General features: G+C 38.9%; 2 protein-coding genes across 3 annotated transcripts; both read right to left on the bottom strand.

Moving 5' to 3' along the window:
- Nucleotides 1-573: 573 nt before the first annotated feature.
- On the bottom strand, nucleotides 574-8,742 carry LOC128858227 (glutathione hydrolase 1 proenzyme). 2 transcript variants are annotated; one of them, XM_054094312.1, is made up of 5 exons: nucleotides 8,632-8,742; nucleotides 2,809-3,202; nucleotides 1,872-2,718; nucleotides 1,604-1,800; nucleotides 574-1,536 (listed from the first exon to the last, which is right to left on the bottom strand). In XM_054094312.1, the coding sequence occupies exons 2-5, from the start codon at nucleotides 3,018-3,020 to the stop codon at nucleotides 1,032-1,034; spliced, it is 1,761 nt and encodes a 586-aa protein (XP_053950287.1). In that variant the 5' UTR covers nucleotides 3,021-3,202; nucleotides 8,632-8,742; the 3' UTR covers nucleotides 574-1,031. The 2 variants fall into 2 exon arrangements, with proteins under 2 accessions (XP_053950287.1, XP_053950286.1); XM_054094311.1 differs by having other exon boundaries at nucleotides 8,025-8,742.
- On the bottom strand, nucleotides 3,532-5,803 carry LOC128858228 (uncharacterized). Its single transcript, XM_054094313.1, has 2 exons — nucleotides 5,020-5,803; nucleotides 3,532-4,953 (listed from the first exon to the last, which is right to left on the bottom strand). Exons 1-2 carry the CDS (start codon nucleotides 5,345-5,347, stop codon nucleotides 3,794-3,796), a joined length of 1,488 nt encoding a protein of 495 aa, XP_053950288.1. The 5' UTR covers nucleotides 5,348-5,803; the 3' UTR covers nucleotides 3,532-3,793.
- Nucleotides 8,743-18,008: the final 9,266 nt, after the last annotated feature.

Consider the following 18,008-nt stretch of genomic DNA (forward strand, 5'->3'; position numbering starts at 1 on the left):
AGTACTGCCATATTTGCATTTCTGAACGCATTGCCATCACTGCAAAAGTACGTTGCGCATTATAATCCGTTATTGAATATACCCTATACAGTGTTTTGCAAATGCCTGGCAAGAGATTATCATTTGAAGTGGACGGTTTAGTCGCTAGTTTAGAGTTTGAAGTGCGCTGTTAGTGAGTTTAACGCATTCTTCTTTTAATATTCAATAAATTTACCTTAGTTGTTAAACCATTGAAGTCTCGCGTTTCATTATTTCGGCTATTCTGATAGGTTGGTGTCAGGTGGAAGGTCAGCAATTCATCTTATCTCAGCTTCCGGTGCATCGTTGAAGATGTGTGTGGCTCTGTGTTGTTTAGATAGAAGGCAACCTTTTCTCTGCTCATCAATTCGGCCTGTTGTTCAAACCAAATGCAGTCCCGCTTCTAAGATTACTTTTCGCATTGCGTATTTATGTATATTGTTGGCTATTTCAAAATCCTTTAGAAGCTAATACAGAAGTGAGAATATCAACATCAAATGAGGAAACTTGTATTGTTTTTCGAAAAGCTTAAAATAGCCGTAAAGTGTGGTTTATTAGATCATTAAGAAATTTGAGCCCTCTGTGACATTACAATCATAATACAGTCTGCTTTCTTTTTAATATTATTGTTGTAGTAATTTAATAAAGAGTAATAAATTTTCGGCACAATTTTATTTTGATGTTTTTAACTTTAACTTTTTGTTGCTTTTTTGCTTAAATATGTACTTAGATGATTTTTTAATTAAATAGTTATCACATAAAAATTTTAAATTTGCTATTTTTTTGGTTTATGACAACTTTGCATAAAGAAAGATACAATATTTTTATTATTATATAATACTTAAATATAGGTTTCTTCTTCTGCTCTGTGCGCTTTTGGTAAGCGATTTTCCTTGATTCGATTGCTTCTAAGCCTTTTTTTACTCTCCTCTGTTTTTTGTTTTTTTAAATAAAAAGAATTATCGAATTCTCAACCCAATAACTTTTTTCACTTCGGCACTTTGCGAAACCACCTAGAAACCCATCACATCTCCTTCTTTCCGATAGTCAGCATTTCCATAAACTTTGCCTCGTACCCGTTCAATACCACAAACAGCAGATCCGCGCTCTCTGTAACGCTTCGTCTTATGTCCCTTAGCCTCCAAAGCATTTACAACTTCTTGCAATATACCAAACTCATATTCAAGTATGTTTGGTTCCAATTGATGATGGAAACGTGGTGCATCAATGGCTTGTTTGATATTCTGCTCCAACCAGAGTATGCGCACCAGAATATGCACCAGCACAGAAATGATTTTAGTGCCACCAGCAGCGCCAGTCACCAAACGCACCTCACCATTCCGATCGGTAACTATAATAGGACTCATGGAAGACATGGGGGAGCCACCAGGCTTAACACGATTCTTATAGGGCATATTAGGTAGATCGAAGTAATTTTGCAGGCCGTCGATGGCGAAATCTGACATGGCATTATTGAAGAGAATGCCGGAGCGTGTGCCAATCTTGCCGCTGCCGAAGCTATAAGTACAAAAATATGTATAATAAATATTTAATAAAATTCAAGGAAAGCCAAGTGTTAACGCACTAAAAGTTGATGGAGCTTGTTGCGGCCACAGCATCACCGTTTGGCGCCAGCACCGATATATGCGCTGTACCATGCTCTGTGCGGGAGACTAAATGCTCACTTGCGCCATAGCTTGTCGCATCTTTGAAAGTACGCACCTCGTCAATCAGATAGGCTAGATGACGTGCATAGGTCGCATTTGTTAGATTGGATAGTTCCTTGAAAATTTGAAAGAGATAGCAAAAAATTAAAAAAATTAAAGAAAATATTCCACCGCAGAAGAACGCACCTCTTCTGTCACCTCCACATCCAGTTTCCAACGTTCGACGAAACCAAATTTTAGCGCTTCGACTATACGATGCAGTCCGTTGGCGTCAATGTCGTTTGCCGTAGCAAACTTTTTACTAAACTTCTGCAAAATGCTCATTACAAATGCAACAATATAACCACTACCGGGTGGCGGTGTGACGTGTAACGTGTATGGGCCCAAAGTCACATTGGGTGAAAATGCCAACTCAGCCGTCATATTCCGCATATCCAACTCATCAATGGGACTACCAAATTCACGTAAATCCTTTAAAACTCTTTCCATCAAATCTCCATGATAAAAGTCTGCTGGTCCATCTCGTGCCAGCGTTTCGTATGTGCGACAAAGCACCTCTGGTGGCCGTACATGCGCTCCTGTTCTAAATACCTGACCGGTTTTCGGATCTATAAACATTTTGCGTAGGACGGCATTCTCTTTGAGCAACTTGCCATTAATATACACCGAATCACGTTGGTGTTTGGTGAGATAGTAACCTTGGCGACACAATTTCGTGGTGGGTTCCACCAGTTGGCGCCAGGGCAACTTGCCAAAATGTTGATACGCCAACGAGTAGCCAGCGACCTCTGCTGGCACTGCAATACCCAAAGCCGACTGAAAGATGGTGCTAATATTCCCCTCAGGCAGCTGGAATTGGAGTGGCGCTCGCTCTCTGCTCAATATGCTATAGGCACGTTGCTCACTACTCGAGTAGATGTTCATGATTACACCGCCGCCGAGCCCCATACTCTGCATAGCCAGCAGACCATTGCAGAAGAGCGTGGCGATGGCAGCATCAACGGCACTGCCCGCTGATTTCTCCATTATATCCCTGAAGAAAGGAAAGGCACATACACGCAGGTATGTACATACATATGAATGTCAATCGAATCTTGATCGATATGTATGCGTGTGCATTTACCTGCCAATCCTACTGCAGGCATCGCTGTCAGAACACACCGCCCCATTTTCATATTCGAGCAGTGGTGAAAATGAAGGCGGCTGCGACGTTTCCGGATTGGGCGGACGTAATGCTTGAATATTTTGTAGCACAGAGTTTCGTTGTTTGGAGAGTTTATAGAATAGAAATATTACAGCGCTGAGAATAATTACAATTCCGTGCATTAAATTCATCACTACAACGTGATTTCTAATTGTTGTGCAATAACTGAAAAATGACTCGCTCACATTGCTTATGTTGACAAGGTTCAATAAGTGCCAAACGTCAAACTAGATAGAATATCCTTGCTTTTGTGACATGCGCAGTGTAAAAGGATGTTTTTCCGCAAAGGCAAACTGCTGGCTGTGCTGATGGTCTACAATGAGGCAAATGAAAAATTTCTGTAAAGTCGCTTTATACACAATAAATATTGCAGCAGATATTATGCTAAATTTTTTTACTATTCATATACAAAAAATATGTGCATTTCATACATTCGATTTTTTAAATGATCAGCCATTTTGGATTTTTAGTTTACTTATGGCAGATAGAAAAGTTAGGTGTGTTTTGGTGTAATAGGCGGTTTTTGTTACGAAATTGCTACATTTTTACCCCAAGGACCCTCGCATGGCACCTCTCAAGAGATTGATGGCAAACTAGATTTACTCGAAAGGTTAATAACTAGTGACAAAATGTTTTCCCAATGCCATTTTTCCCAAACTAAAAATTTCCCAATAAATTTTCCCATAAAATATTTTTTCCCAAATTTTTTTTTCCCAAAAAATAATTTTCCCAATGCCATTTTTCCCAAACTAAAAATTTCCCAATAAATTTTCCCATAAAATATTTTTCCCAAAATATCGTTCGTCTGTAAAATATCGCATATACATTTGCAATGAATGGGCGAGTACATTTTTTATTATTTGAAACAAGATTTCAGTTTATTTATGAATTTGTATGTATACAATCACATGCGAATATAGTATCCTAGAGTTTTCAAGTATGTGACAATATCATTGTTATCAACATATTCGTGATATTTCGAAACAATGTTAAATATTCTCTGTTCATGTTTCAACCTCTTGGAATATTTATTTTTCTTAACTTGCTGTCCTGATTGCAATTGTCGCATCATTATTTCTGTGTCCGATTGCTCTTTCTGCAACTCGGAAAGAAAAATGTAGAAGCTGGGGTGATCTTTCCCTATAACAACTTGAAGCCTGTTGTGCCATCCTTCGGATATATTATTCGTTCTCGCAGTTTGTTGAATGACTGCATCATATTGACACCACAAATCTGGAGCATAGCGAGGATGCACCTGTTTACGTCGGCCTTTTGCAGGTTTTCCTCGGACGTACGTAGCGTCAAAGTATTTTGAAATTGGTCGCATTTCCTCCGGTATTTCATTTTTTAAGGTTTCGAATTCTCGGGCGATGTTTTGATGTGGGACGAAAGCAAGGGCACATATCATATGAGTGGCTACTTTGACCGATCGATCTTCAGGATCGCAATACATTTTCTGAAGTCCTTCACTTTGGATATGGCGGTACATGTTTTGACAGAGGTGGAAAAAACAGCAGCGTGCCTTGTCTTCGCCCATTACGATTTTTACAGCATTGATGATAGCCAACTCAAAATCTGTCATCACTTTAATCGGAAGAGAAATATCGATACCTAGACGTTCTGCCTCTTGCAAAACAACCGAGAATACTTTTTCGTATACTTTCTGCTCTTTGTTTTCTAATAATGCGTAGACAAAAGGTAAACCAATAGTTTGTGGTTTTCCTCTTGAATCCGGTTGTGTAACTGCTCCGAGAATTGCGAAAACTTGGAAAAATATACTTGGCGAAGTTTTAAATGTTCCGTCGGCAAACCACAATATGCTCCTGAATAATTGCCTTAAATTTTCAGGCGTCGCGAATACGAGTATTCTCCCAAATTCTGAGTCTTCGTCATTTTCATAGGAGTCGTAAATTAGAAATTTATCTCCATTCAATGAATTTTGATAAAAGCCTGGAATATCCTGCAATTCTCTCAGCGTTCGCGGGTTCGAGGGAAAATCTTTTAATCTTTCACGACTAAGACTTTTTCGGGAATTAATTCTGTTTGGCATTTCCGCTAATACCGCTAAAAGAGAGAGTTATCATATTTTGTAATTATGAATCGAATGCAATTTCGTTTTTTTGTTTTTACCTGGTGAAACGTTTCGCAATTCAGTTTGTAATATTTGAGCTGGAGGAGCTTCAGGATTTTCTGTAGCTTTACGTTTGATCCTATTCATGACTCTTAACGCTTCGACTTCTTCGGGGTTTGGTGCATGAAGGATGTGTTTCGATTCATCAAGTCCCTTCAGAACTCTGATATTGTGTGGTCCTCCGTATGTTGTCACTCTAGCATTACACTCAGGTTTTCTTCGGCAATTCCAATACGCAGTTTCTCCTATTCTACCTGAGTGTTTGTAGTACAAATATCCGTTAATGTGCAAAAGAAATGATTTTTTGCATTCAATTAATTCCGCCATAATTAGAAATTTTGACTTTAGGCAGCAAATTTTAGCTCATGAAATTTTGACACGAAAAGAATGACGTGAAAAAACTTGTTTATATGAGTGAAGTTGGATACATTCGTTACCTTGTCTTTTTATCCGAATTGAAAAATGTATATTGAAAAACTTTTTCGAATCTTTTTCGATTACTTAAGTATAAGATTTTTGATTATTATATACACTCATATTGTCGGAATCGTCGAAAAATGTCAAATAGTAGAATAATAAAAATTAATTTCAGTAGTATTTGTTCGGGAAAGCTATCTATTGGAAAAAAGTTATTTTGGGAAAACATGCATTCGGGAAAAAACAATAAAGCGGGAAAAAATATTTTTGGGAAAAAAAATATTGGGAAAATTATTTTTTGGGAAAAAAAAATTTGGGAAAAAATTTTTTTGGGAAAGTGATTTTGGGAAAAATGACCCCCCACGGACAAAATATGTGAGTGTATGGTTATTTCGTCAAAATATAAGTCAAAACATGCCAATGGAAGCGGCCAGGAGAGAAAGCGATACCAATTACCAATAAGAAAAATTACCTTAAAAGCTGGTTACGTCAAGCTATCGTGGAATAACAAGTAATGAATACGGCACAACGACAATGCGTGAACTTTCACGGCACTGCTTTTTCGTGATTTTTTCGGCTAGAAACAACAGCGAATTATGCTCCCGCAAACATATTCACTGGATTTGGTCCAGTACCACTTTTCGCTATCACCACAACTGAAATGGGCATGAAATGAGGCTCAAAGACATACCAAAAAGCGCATATCAGAAGTAATAAATAAATACATTTTTTTCAAGAAAAATAGTAGTTAATGTTGTTGTAGCAGTTCATCAAGATCTGTCAGTAAGGCGTAGTCATCGGCCGTCATCGTCTATCTCAGCTAAAGGTTAGCCCATGAAACATGCTGTTTCGTCGGGTTGGGCCCAGAGAGAGAGAGGGGTTTTAGCTACGTGTGCATAAGAGAACACGTGAATAAGTGGTTAGCATCATGTGGAGTACCAACATATTGGGTATGTTGCGGTCGATTGCGCTTGGTCTGCAATTGGTGAGGGTTGACTCAGATGACGGCATTTGATGGTCGGGAGTTTCGGAAGGTGGAAGGAAACCCTCTATTAATGTCGTTTAATGCCTGTCTGTAGACAGGTAGTTGTAGTTGTATTCAATCCTGGATCTTGTCAGTATAGTTGAAGAGATGGAGTAGTCTAACATATTCCTCCCTAAGGTTTTCCAATGATTTTGGAGCGAATATAAATATTATCTAAACTAACCAAATGATGCGTACGAGTGTATTTTTGAAAGGTGTTTTGACAAAGCTTTTCTTTCAATTTATAATCCGGGTATTGATATTGTTTTGCGCCGATTGGCAAAAAGTCCGCCACAGGTGGCAAGAAATGCCTAGAATTGGAAAAGAAAACACGAATACAACGACCATCCCGCCTACTTGTTGATATATTCGATAAGGCTATGGCTGAGCCACATAGTAGCAATTATACTCATCAGCAACATATAGCAGCTGTGGAGGCTAAACATCATTTTTGTTTGGCTAAGAAGTCATTCAACTCATGGCGGAGAGTAAAATTTAAAAAAATAAATAAATAAAATTATTGGGGCGTACACTTCTGTTAGATGTTTGGCCGAGCTCCTCCTTCTATTTGTGGTGCGCGCCCAGGTGTTGTGCCACAAATGAAGGAGCCTACAGATTTAAGCCGACTCCGAACGGTAAATGGTTTTTTTTTCTGAGTAAAGCATGACAGATGGTTTGCCATTGCCTGCCGAGAGTATATAAAAGTTTCTAGATTTTCGTTCGCAACCATGTTTTGTTTTCTGTATCGTTTTTGATTACATAAGCCTAACCAAACTTTCTATTTTCATTTACAAATCTTCGCTATTTTGACATTCTTCTTAGTTCCATCAGACGCCTTATCTGAAATTACGTCGAGCAAAGTTAAGCTTACTTCCTCACTTCAATCTGCTTAATTTTGCTTCCTATCACTTTTAAAATTTACTTCCATTTTCATTTATTAATTCTTAGAATGCAAAACACTACTGGCTAGAAGTACAAAATGACAAAAAATATAATAAAGGGTGTTTCCGTTAATAGTGGAAAATAACATCAGGCAAATTACCACCACGACTACGCTAAAAGAACAATATCCTTTTCATGAAATTTTCCATAACCGAATAGCAAAGTGGCTGCCCTATGTCCTCGATAGCTTAACGAATTCCATCTTTGAGGTCTTGAATCGACCCTGGGCTGTTGGCGTAGACCTTTTCTTTCCAAAGACAAAAGTCACAAGGTGTTAAATCACAAGATCTTGGTGGCTAATTGTGATCACCTCTTCGAGTGATAACACGGTCCGGAAACTTTTCCCCGTAAACAATCAATGGTTTCGTTGTTTATGTGGCACGTATGTATGTGCCAGTGGTATGTATGTACCGTAGCAAAAAGTGCGCTGGGATCGATTTTAATTTACTGCGGCGTTGTACAACGGAAATGTACAAGCAAACAGAACGGAATAAGAAAAATTGAAAAATTCCCAACAACGGACTTTTAGGTAGTTTAGACGGAGTCGTTGACCCTTTTTGTTTTTTTGTTAATTAAATTATTTCCACCAAAAAAAAAAAAGTGTGCAATAAATCCACGTACCTTTTTTAGTAATCTGGAACGGTTTGTTTTCTTTAATGCCTGTTCGGTTGATGCTTGGTGCTGGTTGGTGCTTAGTGCTTTTTGGTGCTTGCTGATGGTTGGTGCTTGGTGCTGGCTTGTACTTGCTTAATTTCAGCTGTTGAAAATGCTCTGGTTAAATGGATCGTTAATATCATTAAAATCCGGCTCGAAGGACCATGTTATCATCGGAGCGAGGAGGTCCCACATTTCTAAACCGCCCATTGCGTCGCACTCCGATGATAATGCAAAATTAAGTTCAAATTAAACAGAGTTATTGATCCATATTTTCAAACAGCAAGTTCGGCGCGAAATAACTTGTGTTGTAATCTGTTAAGTATCAACAACAGCCGAAAAGCAAGCAAGTCGCTGTAATTATTGAGTGCGGGGAAATCACGCTAGAGATTTAGGTAATGAAACGCTACCTATAAGTTATTAAAAACATGCTACACACACCATCCATAATCGACAACTCAATTTCATTTAATCATTCAGAAGTCAACTAATGTTTCTTTGCAAAAGGGCTTTGCTTTAAATAGAAACACAAATGTAACCACTGTGTATAAATACACACATATTTCAAATGTACCCAGAATCACTACATTCAGCAATTTTTGAACGCTTTTAGATATTAACACAGAAATTAAAATTAACTTGCCAAATTTTTTCTTTTGCGTTTTGAGCAATTGCTTCTTAACCATATGACTGCAAATTACTGCTGTCAGAAATATCGCCTCTCTTTTATGCTTTTTTTTTTGCTCCCTTCTGTGAAACACAGCTGTACTCTCTGCTTATTAAATGTACCATGTATTTTCGCTTTATATTGGTAAGAAATCACTCTCAGCAACAGTTGATTGTGGTTCATTTACTTGCTATGTTAATAACATTGCCTCGTAAACTTCTCGGTACAGTGCTTTCAAAATTGGCAAAAATTCAGTGTCTCTTAAAAATAATCTTCAGAGATTCTCAACCAAATTACGAAATGGTGTTTTATTTTCTAATTATATGGCTAGATTACGAAAATATAGCCACACATTCTGCGAAAATCGTGTACATTTTATATGAGGAAAGAACCACAAAAATTCAACACTTCCACACAAATTGTATATGGAATATGATAAAATCGAACGATTTCCTGATTTGAATGCAATTATTTGAGAAAAGAACAGGAATATTGTACAGCCCTGACGCAAAGCAGAAAAAATGCGACCTTTTTACGAGTAAAGGATAGCTGAATGACTTTGCACAGCATAATCAGGTACGAGTCCTGTAGGTTCCAGGACACATAGGAAACACTGGGAACAAAATGGCAGATAAATGTGAAAGGAAAGGGTCGGACTCTTTATGTATAGGCCCAGAGGCATTTCGAAGAAAAATACTCTGATTCTACGAAGGGGATAAAATAGATACAAAACAATAATAATAATACAAAACAAGAAATGACCATAGTATACAAACTTTTGATAGTCAATTTTATTTAATAGCGTTCGGCACTCGGCAATAATATAAACTAAATTGTGTATTGAAAGAGGTTATAAGAAATCTTATATTTTTATTATTACTCGATTGAAGCTTGCTATTTATTTTATTATTTCAGATGCCTAGCACAATCGATGCAGTTCTTAAATGGCTTATAAAATAATTTATAGGCATGAGGATTGCTTCAAAATACTAAGGATACTCTTTCAACAGCAGCAAAAGTAGCTCTCGCAAGAGCGCAGTCAAAATGTCAACTTTTCATCATTCGTCAGCAATGCCACACAGGAAGAAACATTGAATGAGCATTTTTTAAACAAAAATTGGGAATTTTTCGTTTCCACACCACCGTTGAGCTTAGTATTGAGTGCTCGGTTCCCCATTAGCACAATCGGTATAAAATATGTATATAAATAAGCAAACACTTAAAAATTAATAGTCCGGGAGCCAGGGGTCGATTTTGGACTGCGTTTTTATACCGTTAAATTCTTGACTATACTTGTGACTTAGCTTTCATGAATAACGAAAGTAAACGTCAGCTGGCGCACCCGCGGTGGGTGTGATTGTGGAAAGGTACGAAACGTGTCGAAAAAAAATGAAATTTTTTTTGTGTATAAAAAAGTATGAAAAAGCAAGAATGTATATATCATTGCGTTCATACATCTCGGCGGCGCGCGGAATTTTCAATGCTTCGGCTGACGGTCTTTCCACCGCAATAAACGCAGCTGATCTTCTTCTTCTTCTTAATTGGCGCGATAACCGCTTACGCGATTTTGGCCGAGATTAACAAAGCGCGCCAGTCGTTTCTTTCTCGTGCTAACCGGCGCCAATTGGACACTCCAAGTGAAGCCAAGTCCTTCTCCACCTGATCTTTCCAACGCAGAGGAGGCCGCCCTCTTCCTCTGCTACCACCAGCTGGCACCGCATCGAATACTTTCAAAGCCGGAGCGTTTGTATCCATTCGGACGACATGACCCAGCCAACGAAGCCGCTGGATCTTTATTCGCTGCGCTATGCCTATGTCGTCGTAAAGCTCATACAGCTCATCGTTCCATCGTCTACGATATTCGCCGTTGCCAACGTGCAAAGGTCCAAAAATCTTACGCAGAATCTTTCTCTCGAACACTCCAAGCGTCGCTTCATCGGATGTTGTCATCGTCCAAGCTTCTGCGCCATACGTTAGGACGGGCATGATGAGAGTCTTGTAGAGTGTTAGTTTTGTTCGACGAGAGAGGACTTTACTGCTCAATTGCCTACTTAGTCCAAAGTAGCACTTGTTGGCAAGAGAGATTCTACGTTGGATTTCAAGGCTGACATTGTTATCGGTGTTAATGCTGGTTCCTAAATACACGAAGTCTTTTACAACCTCAAAATTATAACTGTCAACAGTGACGTGGGTGCCGATACGCGAGTGCGCCGACTGTTTGTTTGAAGACAGGAGGTACTTCGTTTTGTCCTCGTTCACCACCAAACCCATTCGCTTTGCCTCTTTATCCAGTTTGGAGAAGGCAGAACTAACAGCGCGGTTGTTAAGGCCGATGATGTCAATATCATCGGCGTACGCCAGCAATTGTACGCTCTTATAAAAAATTGTGCCTGAGCGATTAAGTTCTGCGGCTCGTACGATGCTCTCCAACATCAGGTTAAAGAAGTCACACGACAGCGAGTCACCCTGTCTGAAACCTCGTTTGGTATCAAACGGCTCGGAGAGGTCCTTCCCAATTCTGACGGCGCTGCTGGTGTTGAGCAACGTCATCTTACATAGCCGTATTAGTTTTGCGGGGATACCAAATTCAGACATCGCGGCATACAGGTAACTCCTTTCCGTACTGTCGAATGCAGCTTTGAAGTCGACGAAAAGATGGTGTGTGTCGATTCTCCTTTCATGGGTCTTTTCCAAGATTTGGCGTATTGTGAATATTTGGTCTATGGTAGACTTTCCAGGTCTGAAGCCACACTGATAAGGTCCAATCAGTTGGTTGACGGTGGGCTTCAGCCTTTCACACAATACGCTCGCTAGAACCTTATAGGCGATATTTAAAAGACTAATCCCGCGGTAATTGGCACAAATTGCAGGATCGCCCTTCTTATGGATTGGGCAGAGCACACTTAAATTCCAATCGGCAGGCATGCTTTCATCCGACCATATTCTGCATAGGAGCTGATGCATGCACCTTACCAGCTCCTCGCCGCCATGTTTGAATAGCTCAGCCGGCAGTCCGTCGGCGCCCGCGGCTTTGTTGTTCTTTAGCCGTGATATTGCTATTCTCACCTCGTCATGGTCGGGTAACGGAACGACAATTCCGTCGTCAACGATTGGGGTATCAGGATCTTCACATTCTCCGTGACATGTGCAGCTGTCACTATTTAATAGGTTCGAGAAGTGTTCCCTCCATAATTTAAGATTGCTCTGTACGTCAGTCACCAGATCACCGTATTTGTTCTTACAGGACAACGCCCCGGTCTTAAAACCTTCTGTAAGCCGCCGAACTTTCTGGTAAAATTTTTGGGCGTTGTTCCTATTGGCCAGCATCTCAAGCTCCTCGCACTCACGTATTTCGGCCTCTCGTTTCTTCTGTCGGATAATACGTCTCTCTTCCTTTTTCAGCTCTCTGTAGCGATCCCACATGGCTCGCGTTGCGCCCGATCGCAGCGTGGCTCTATAGGCGGCATCCTTTCTTTCTGCGGCAGCATGACATTCCTCGTCGTACCAATTGTTTTTTCGGGCTCGCCGGAATCCGATTTCTTCTTCGGCGGCGGTACGTAGGGAACGAGAAATGTTGCTCCATTGCTCGCGCATGCCGGTTTGTTGGGCAGTGCTCTCCGAGAGCAGGAGCGAGAGTCGAGTGGCGAATCTTCTGGCTGTCTGTCGTGATTGCAGCTTTTCGATGTCGAACATTCTTTGCGCAGGTAGATGTACGTTTTTTGCTGCACAGAGGCGGGTGCGCAGCTTGGCTGCAACAAGGTAATGATCCGAGTCGATGTTGGGTCCTCGGATCGTGCGTACATCTAATACACTAGAAGCGTGTCTTCCATCTATCACAACATGATCGATCTGGTTTCGCGTTTTCCGATCAGGAGACAGCCAGGTAGCTTGGTGTATCTTTTTATGCTGGAATCTGGTGCTGCAGACTACCATGTTTCGGGCGAAGTCGATCAGCCTCTGTCCGTTACCGGATGTTTCGTTGTGTAGGCTGAATTTTCCGACTGTGGGACCAAAAATTCCCTCCTTGCCCACCCTGGCGTTGAAGTCGCCAAGCACGATTTTTATGTCGTGGCGGGGGCAGCGCTCATAGGAACGTTCCAAGCGCTCATAGAAGGAATCTTTGGTCGCATCGTCCTTCTCTTCCGTCGGGGCGTGGGCGCAAATTAGCGATATGTTGAAAAATCTGGCTTTGATGCGGATTGTTGCGAGACGCTCGTCCACCGGAGTGAACGACAGTACTTGGCGACGAAGTCTCTCTCCCACAACAAATCCGACACCGAATTTGCGCTCCTTTACATGGCAGCTGTAGTAGACGTCGCAAGGTCCTATGGTTTTCTTACCTTGCCCCGTCCATCGCATCTCTTGGATGGCAGTGATGTCAGCCTTTACTCTCACGAGGACATCAACCAGCCGGGCAGCGGCACCTTCCCCATTAAGGGACCGGACATTCCAGGTGCATGCCCTCAAATCATATTCCTTATTTCGTTTGCAGGGGTCGTCATCAGTAAAGGCAGTTCTCATCCGAGGCTTGTTAATTCTTTTCATTGGGGGGGATTTTTAAGTGGCGGGTCCCAAACCCAGCGCACAACCAGCTTTCCTGGAATGCTTCGCCTTCTCACGTTAGCTCACTCCCGAACGGGTGTTCGGAAGCTACCCAGAGGATACGTGGGCTAATCCCGGCCGTTGTGAGCTGCTTGAACCATATGTAGAAGAATCGTCCTGGCCACTCCCAAGTGAATGGCGATCAGTAACTTTCCCCACTTGCGTGGACTTCTACACATGGAACCATCCGCAGCTGATCACCATTATTATATTTTCATATGTGTCCAAAATTATGTAAAAAAAATTCAATCGGCATAAAGTAGTTTTACTTTTTAATTTATTTTACAAGTTCGCCTGTTCAGCTGACGTATTTTCCCCCTTCTACTAAATGTCAATAATACACAAAAAAAAATTTCAGCCGGTATTAAATGAGTTATTAAAATTTTTTTTCGACACGTTTCGCAGCATCCAACGCACGTACCCATCGCTACTGGACCAGCTGATGGTTAGTTTCGTCATCCATTGGATGGCGTCTGCCTTCAGTATTAAAATCAGTCGGCATGAAATGATGAGGTCAAAATGACCCCTGGCTCCCGGACTATAAGATTTAAATGCAATTATCCAAAATTGAAACAGAAAAGTAATGAATACGAAAAACATAATTATATTTCTTTATACATAAAAAATTGCAATTTTTAATATAAAGGATTTTCCAATACCAGGTGTTATTGGTGAATTGATTGCGCTATCGAGAGATGATTAACGATTTTTTACGACCGGAATTGGATGGTTTTGATCTGGACAAAGTTTATTTTCAACAAGACGGCGCCTCGTGCGACACAAGCAACGAGACCATTGCTATTTTACGGAAAAAGTTTCCGGGCCCTGTTATCTCTCGAAGAGGTGATCACAATTGGCCACCGAAATCTTGTGATTTAACACCTTGTGACTTCTTTCTTTGGGGCCACGTGGAATAGAAGGTCTACGCCAACAGCCCAGGGTCGATTCAATACCTCAAAGAAGGAATTCGTGAGGCTTTCGAGGACATAGGGCAGCCACTTTGTAATTCGGTTATGGAAAATTTCATGAAAAGGATATTATTTTGTAAGGGTGGTCGTGGTGGTCATTTGCCTGATGTTATTTTTCACTATTAACGGTATATCTTCCTCTTTATAATGAAACTAACATCCGATCATTTATATTTAATATTTATTCTGTGAATATTAAAATAACACCTCTTATTGGTAAACCCTTTAAAATAAGACGAGGACAACAAAAGTAAATTTGTAAAACAATGAATAGAAAAAGTTAAAGCAAAATCGAAATAAAAATTACAAAGATAATCTTTAATCATAAAAATAGTTAAAACAAATATTTATGTTTGTAAAATATCACAAGAAGAGAATATCACAGGCCAAAGAAATCACAACTCAAACTGAATTAAAAAATGTACGCTTTTAAAGCAAGGTATAAAATATTTGCATGCGTAAAGGGTGATCACATTGGAGATACCTTTTCCAATAGGTTTGTTTTTTGACAGATCACGTGTGATTACTCTCAAACTACCATTAATACATAATTTTTTTCAACATTCATTGACATTTCATCATGGAAAGACTTGCGCCTCAACAACGTTCACAAATCGTACAATTGTATATTACAACGAAAATCGACGCTCTGTGAAAAGACCTCATCGCGCGCTCAAACGAACTTATGTTGTACATAACCGTTCAGCGATGAGGCCCATCTTGGTCAATAAGCAAAATTGCCGTTTTGGGCTGAAGTGCAACCCGGAGCCATTACATCTATTGAAAGCAACCGTTTGGTGCGGCCCATGGGCTGGAGGAATCATCGGCCCATATTTCTTTAAAGACGAGACTGGCGTCAATGTAGCAGTCCCCATTCACTGCTCATGCTATCGCGCCATGATAAAGGAATTTTTTGATAACGGAAATTGAATCTCGTTATCGCCACAACATTTTGTTCTAACAAGACGGCCCTTAAAACAATGAACAAAACATTGTAACTAAATACCACCAAAGACAATAATGTTCTCTTTCAAAGGGAAGGGACATTTTAATTCCAAACCCTAACACCAATTACTTATTGTTAATATTAACAGATCGTAATTTATAATGGAAATAAAAAAAAAAACAATGTAAATCAGCATCAGCCTCGGAACCAGTGGATTGGCCACCAAGAACGTGTGATACGCACCTTTGGAATTTTATTTGTGGCGGTATGTAAAATTTAAATACTTTGTGGATAACTCAGCTTCGATTGAGGCATTGGAAGCCAACATTATTGGCCATACAAAATTGGTGTTTACGGATGGTCGAATTGCGGCCAATATTTGAAAAGGATTATCTTTAAAAAATATCATGCATGGTGTTATAGAAAATAACAAAGATTGCGCAATCAATTTGAACTTTCGTCGTTTCATTTCAATTTAAAATCCAATACCTCTAAATTGATCACTTTATATACATATTTACATAAACCAGCAAAGTGTGATTGAATTTGACTGTGCTCTCGTAGGAAACAGACTATAATGCACATACTATACTGTAAGTACATAAGATGAATTGAACACTTGACTCTCGGGGGCTTTTCACAAAAATGTAAGCAAAAGCATAAAGTTATTTTATTTTGTATTTAAAAGGTTTTTATTGTTGAAAAATAAAAATAATTAAAAATTGAACCAAAAATTGTTTTATTATTTCAATATTACATATATAAAATATAAATAAAATAACTAATAAAAATTAAAAGTTGATTTTCTAAGGTAGGTAAATATAAAAATTTGGCTTCAAGCATAAACTAGCTTCACAATTTTGGCACTAATATCGACTCTCCCTTCGGATTTTTAACGACGCGCCTCGATTTCACTGCCACTGTACACTATTTAGAATTAAAATAAATAAAAATTAGTACATAATATTAAATTAAATAAAAATGAATTTTCCATACGCTTTAAAAAACACTTACAAAAAATTGTATGAACTTTTATAAAATACTAGCGGACCCTCTGCCTGCTTCGCTAGGCATTTCAAAATTAGAAATGAATAATGAACACTCGATTTAAATTCACTCTATGTGTATTTATTCTTTTTTTACAATATAAAATTAATGTCAATTTTAAACTCAAACTAACACAAAGCCTTTGCGTAAACTACATTTTTTGTTTTGCCCTGAGTTGTGGTATAAATAAACAGAACTGATGGCTTACCTACGTATGAGCATGATACATATAATTGTCCGTGGGAGAAGCATGGATATTCTAAGTCAATTCCTTGTGTTTTGTTTATTGTCATTGCAAATGCAAGACGTATTGGAGATTGCAATCTTTTGAAGTCAAAAGCTAAATCTGGTGGAGTCAGCGGAATACGCGGAATAAATACGTCTTCACCTTTGAATTTTCCTTTTAAAATTGTTGCTTCAATAAGATTCTTCATGACCTTTTTGACTGCTAATCTTGTTCCGTTACACAATCGTGGCTGATTTAAATTTCTAAGTAAAATAATTGGTGCACCAACTTTCAATTGTAAGCGATGAGCCGGCAGTCCAGGTAAATCCAAGGAATTTAAAAATTCTGTTGGATAATTTACAGCGTCATCTTGATTTATAACTGTATCAATCACCAGGCACATCATTTAAAATATTCGCATTCAATTGACCAACATCCTTATTTTTCGCAGCCAGTATTGCCTTTCAGCTAACCAATTGTGATTTTGATAATTTTGCGCAATATTCGGAAAAACACTTGAAACTAATTCTTGTTTTGTGTGTACGAAATTGCAAAAATTATCTGGCAAAGTGATTAAGCCAGTAGCAGCATCAATAGGAATTTGTCCATTTCCTATCTTCAGAAGTTGTCTTGAAGATTCGTCAGCAGATGCATAATTTTGCAAATAAACTCGCAGATTTGTTTTCAAAGTCAAAGTTTTTACGTGCCTCCATAAATGGGATGTCTTTAAACATGCTTTTAATTCATCTGCTGGTGTTGAGCGGGGAATTACTGACAAAGTTTGAAGAAAATCACCAGACAGTAATATTAAAGCGCCACCAAATATTTCTTGATTATTACGTAAATCTTTCAAAGTTCTATCCAAGGCTTCTACTGATTTTTTATGTCCCATTGTACATTCATCCCACACAATTTATTTGCTCGTCGGCTTTCGCGTTTTCTTTTCTTGGTTTTAGACTTTCACCACAAAAAAATTACTCAAACCCATGAACAAAGTTATACTAATAGAAACCTGATCTTAATACTCGAGCTAGCATCAAATTAACACATTTTATTTTTTAAAAGAACATTTATGGCGGCTGTCGATCCATATTGATGGATTTCAAAAAATGTATGGATTCAACCGCTGAATAATTTCGTATATTTTAAATTCATCTGGACTTTTACATTTGCGCTTTTATATATATGTATTTAACATTTAATTTAAGTAAACGTTTCAATATTTGTCCAAAAACTTTGAACTTCGAAAAATACAGGCTTATGGATATTAATGGAATCAAATATATTTAACGAATTTTTATTTTATCTAAATCATAAAACGTTCAAATGAAGCTCAAAATATTTTTCCAGTTTAAAAAAAAGCAATGTGCTTTGATGCCGTGTCACGCATGCATAAAAAGGAAAGAAAAGAGAGGACAACTATTGCGTTACGAATAATACAGTCGCATACGTCACTCAACATCGAAACAATGTTATTCATGTCTGTATATTATCT

This window comes from Anastrepha ludens, chromosome 3 (genome assembly GCF_028408465.1).
Source record: "Anastrepha ludens isolate Willacy chromosome 3, idAnaLude1.1, whole genome shotgun sequence".
NCBI lineage: Eukaryota > Metazoa > Arthropoda > Insecta > Diptera > Tephritidae > Anastrepha > Anastrepha ludens.

Coding starts and splice junctions, on each gene's coding strand:
- LOC128858228 (XM_054094313.1), bottom strand. CDS start 5,347: ATGGCGGAATTAATTGAATGCAAAAAATCATTTCTTTTGCACATTAAC. Junction 4,954..5,019: donor ATTGCGAAACGTTTCACCAG/GTAAAAACAAAA, acceptor TCTCTCTTTTAG/CGGTATTAGCGGAAATGCCA.
- LOC128858227 (XM_054094312.1), bottom strand. CDS start 3,020: ATGAATTTAATGCACGGAATTGTAATTATTCTCAGCGCTGTAATATTT. Junction 2,719..2,808: donor GCCTGCAGTAGGATTGGCAG/GTAAATGCACAC, acceptor TCCTTTCTTCAG/GGATATAATGGAGAAATCAG. Junction 1,537..1,603: donor ACAAGCTCCATCAACTTTTA/GTGCGTTAACAC, acceptor TTGTACTTATAG/CTTCGGCAGCGGCAAGATTG.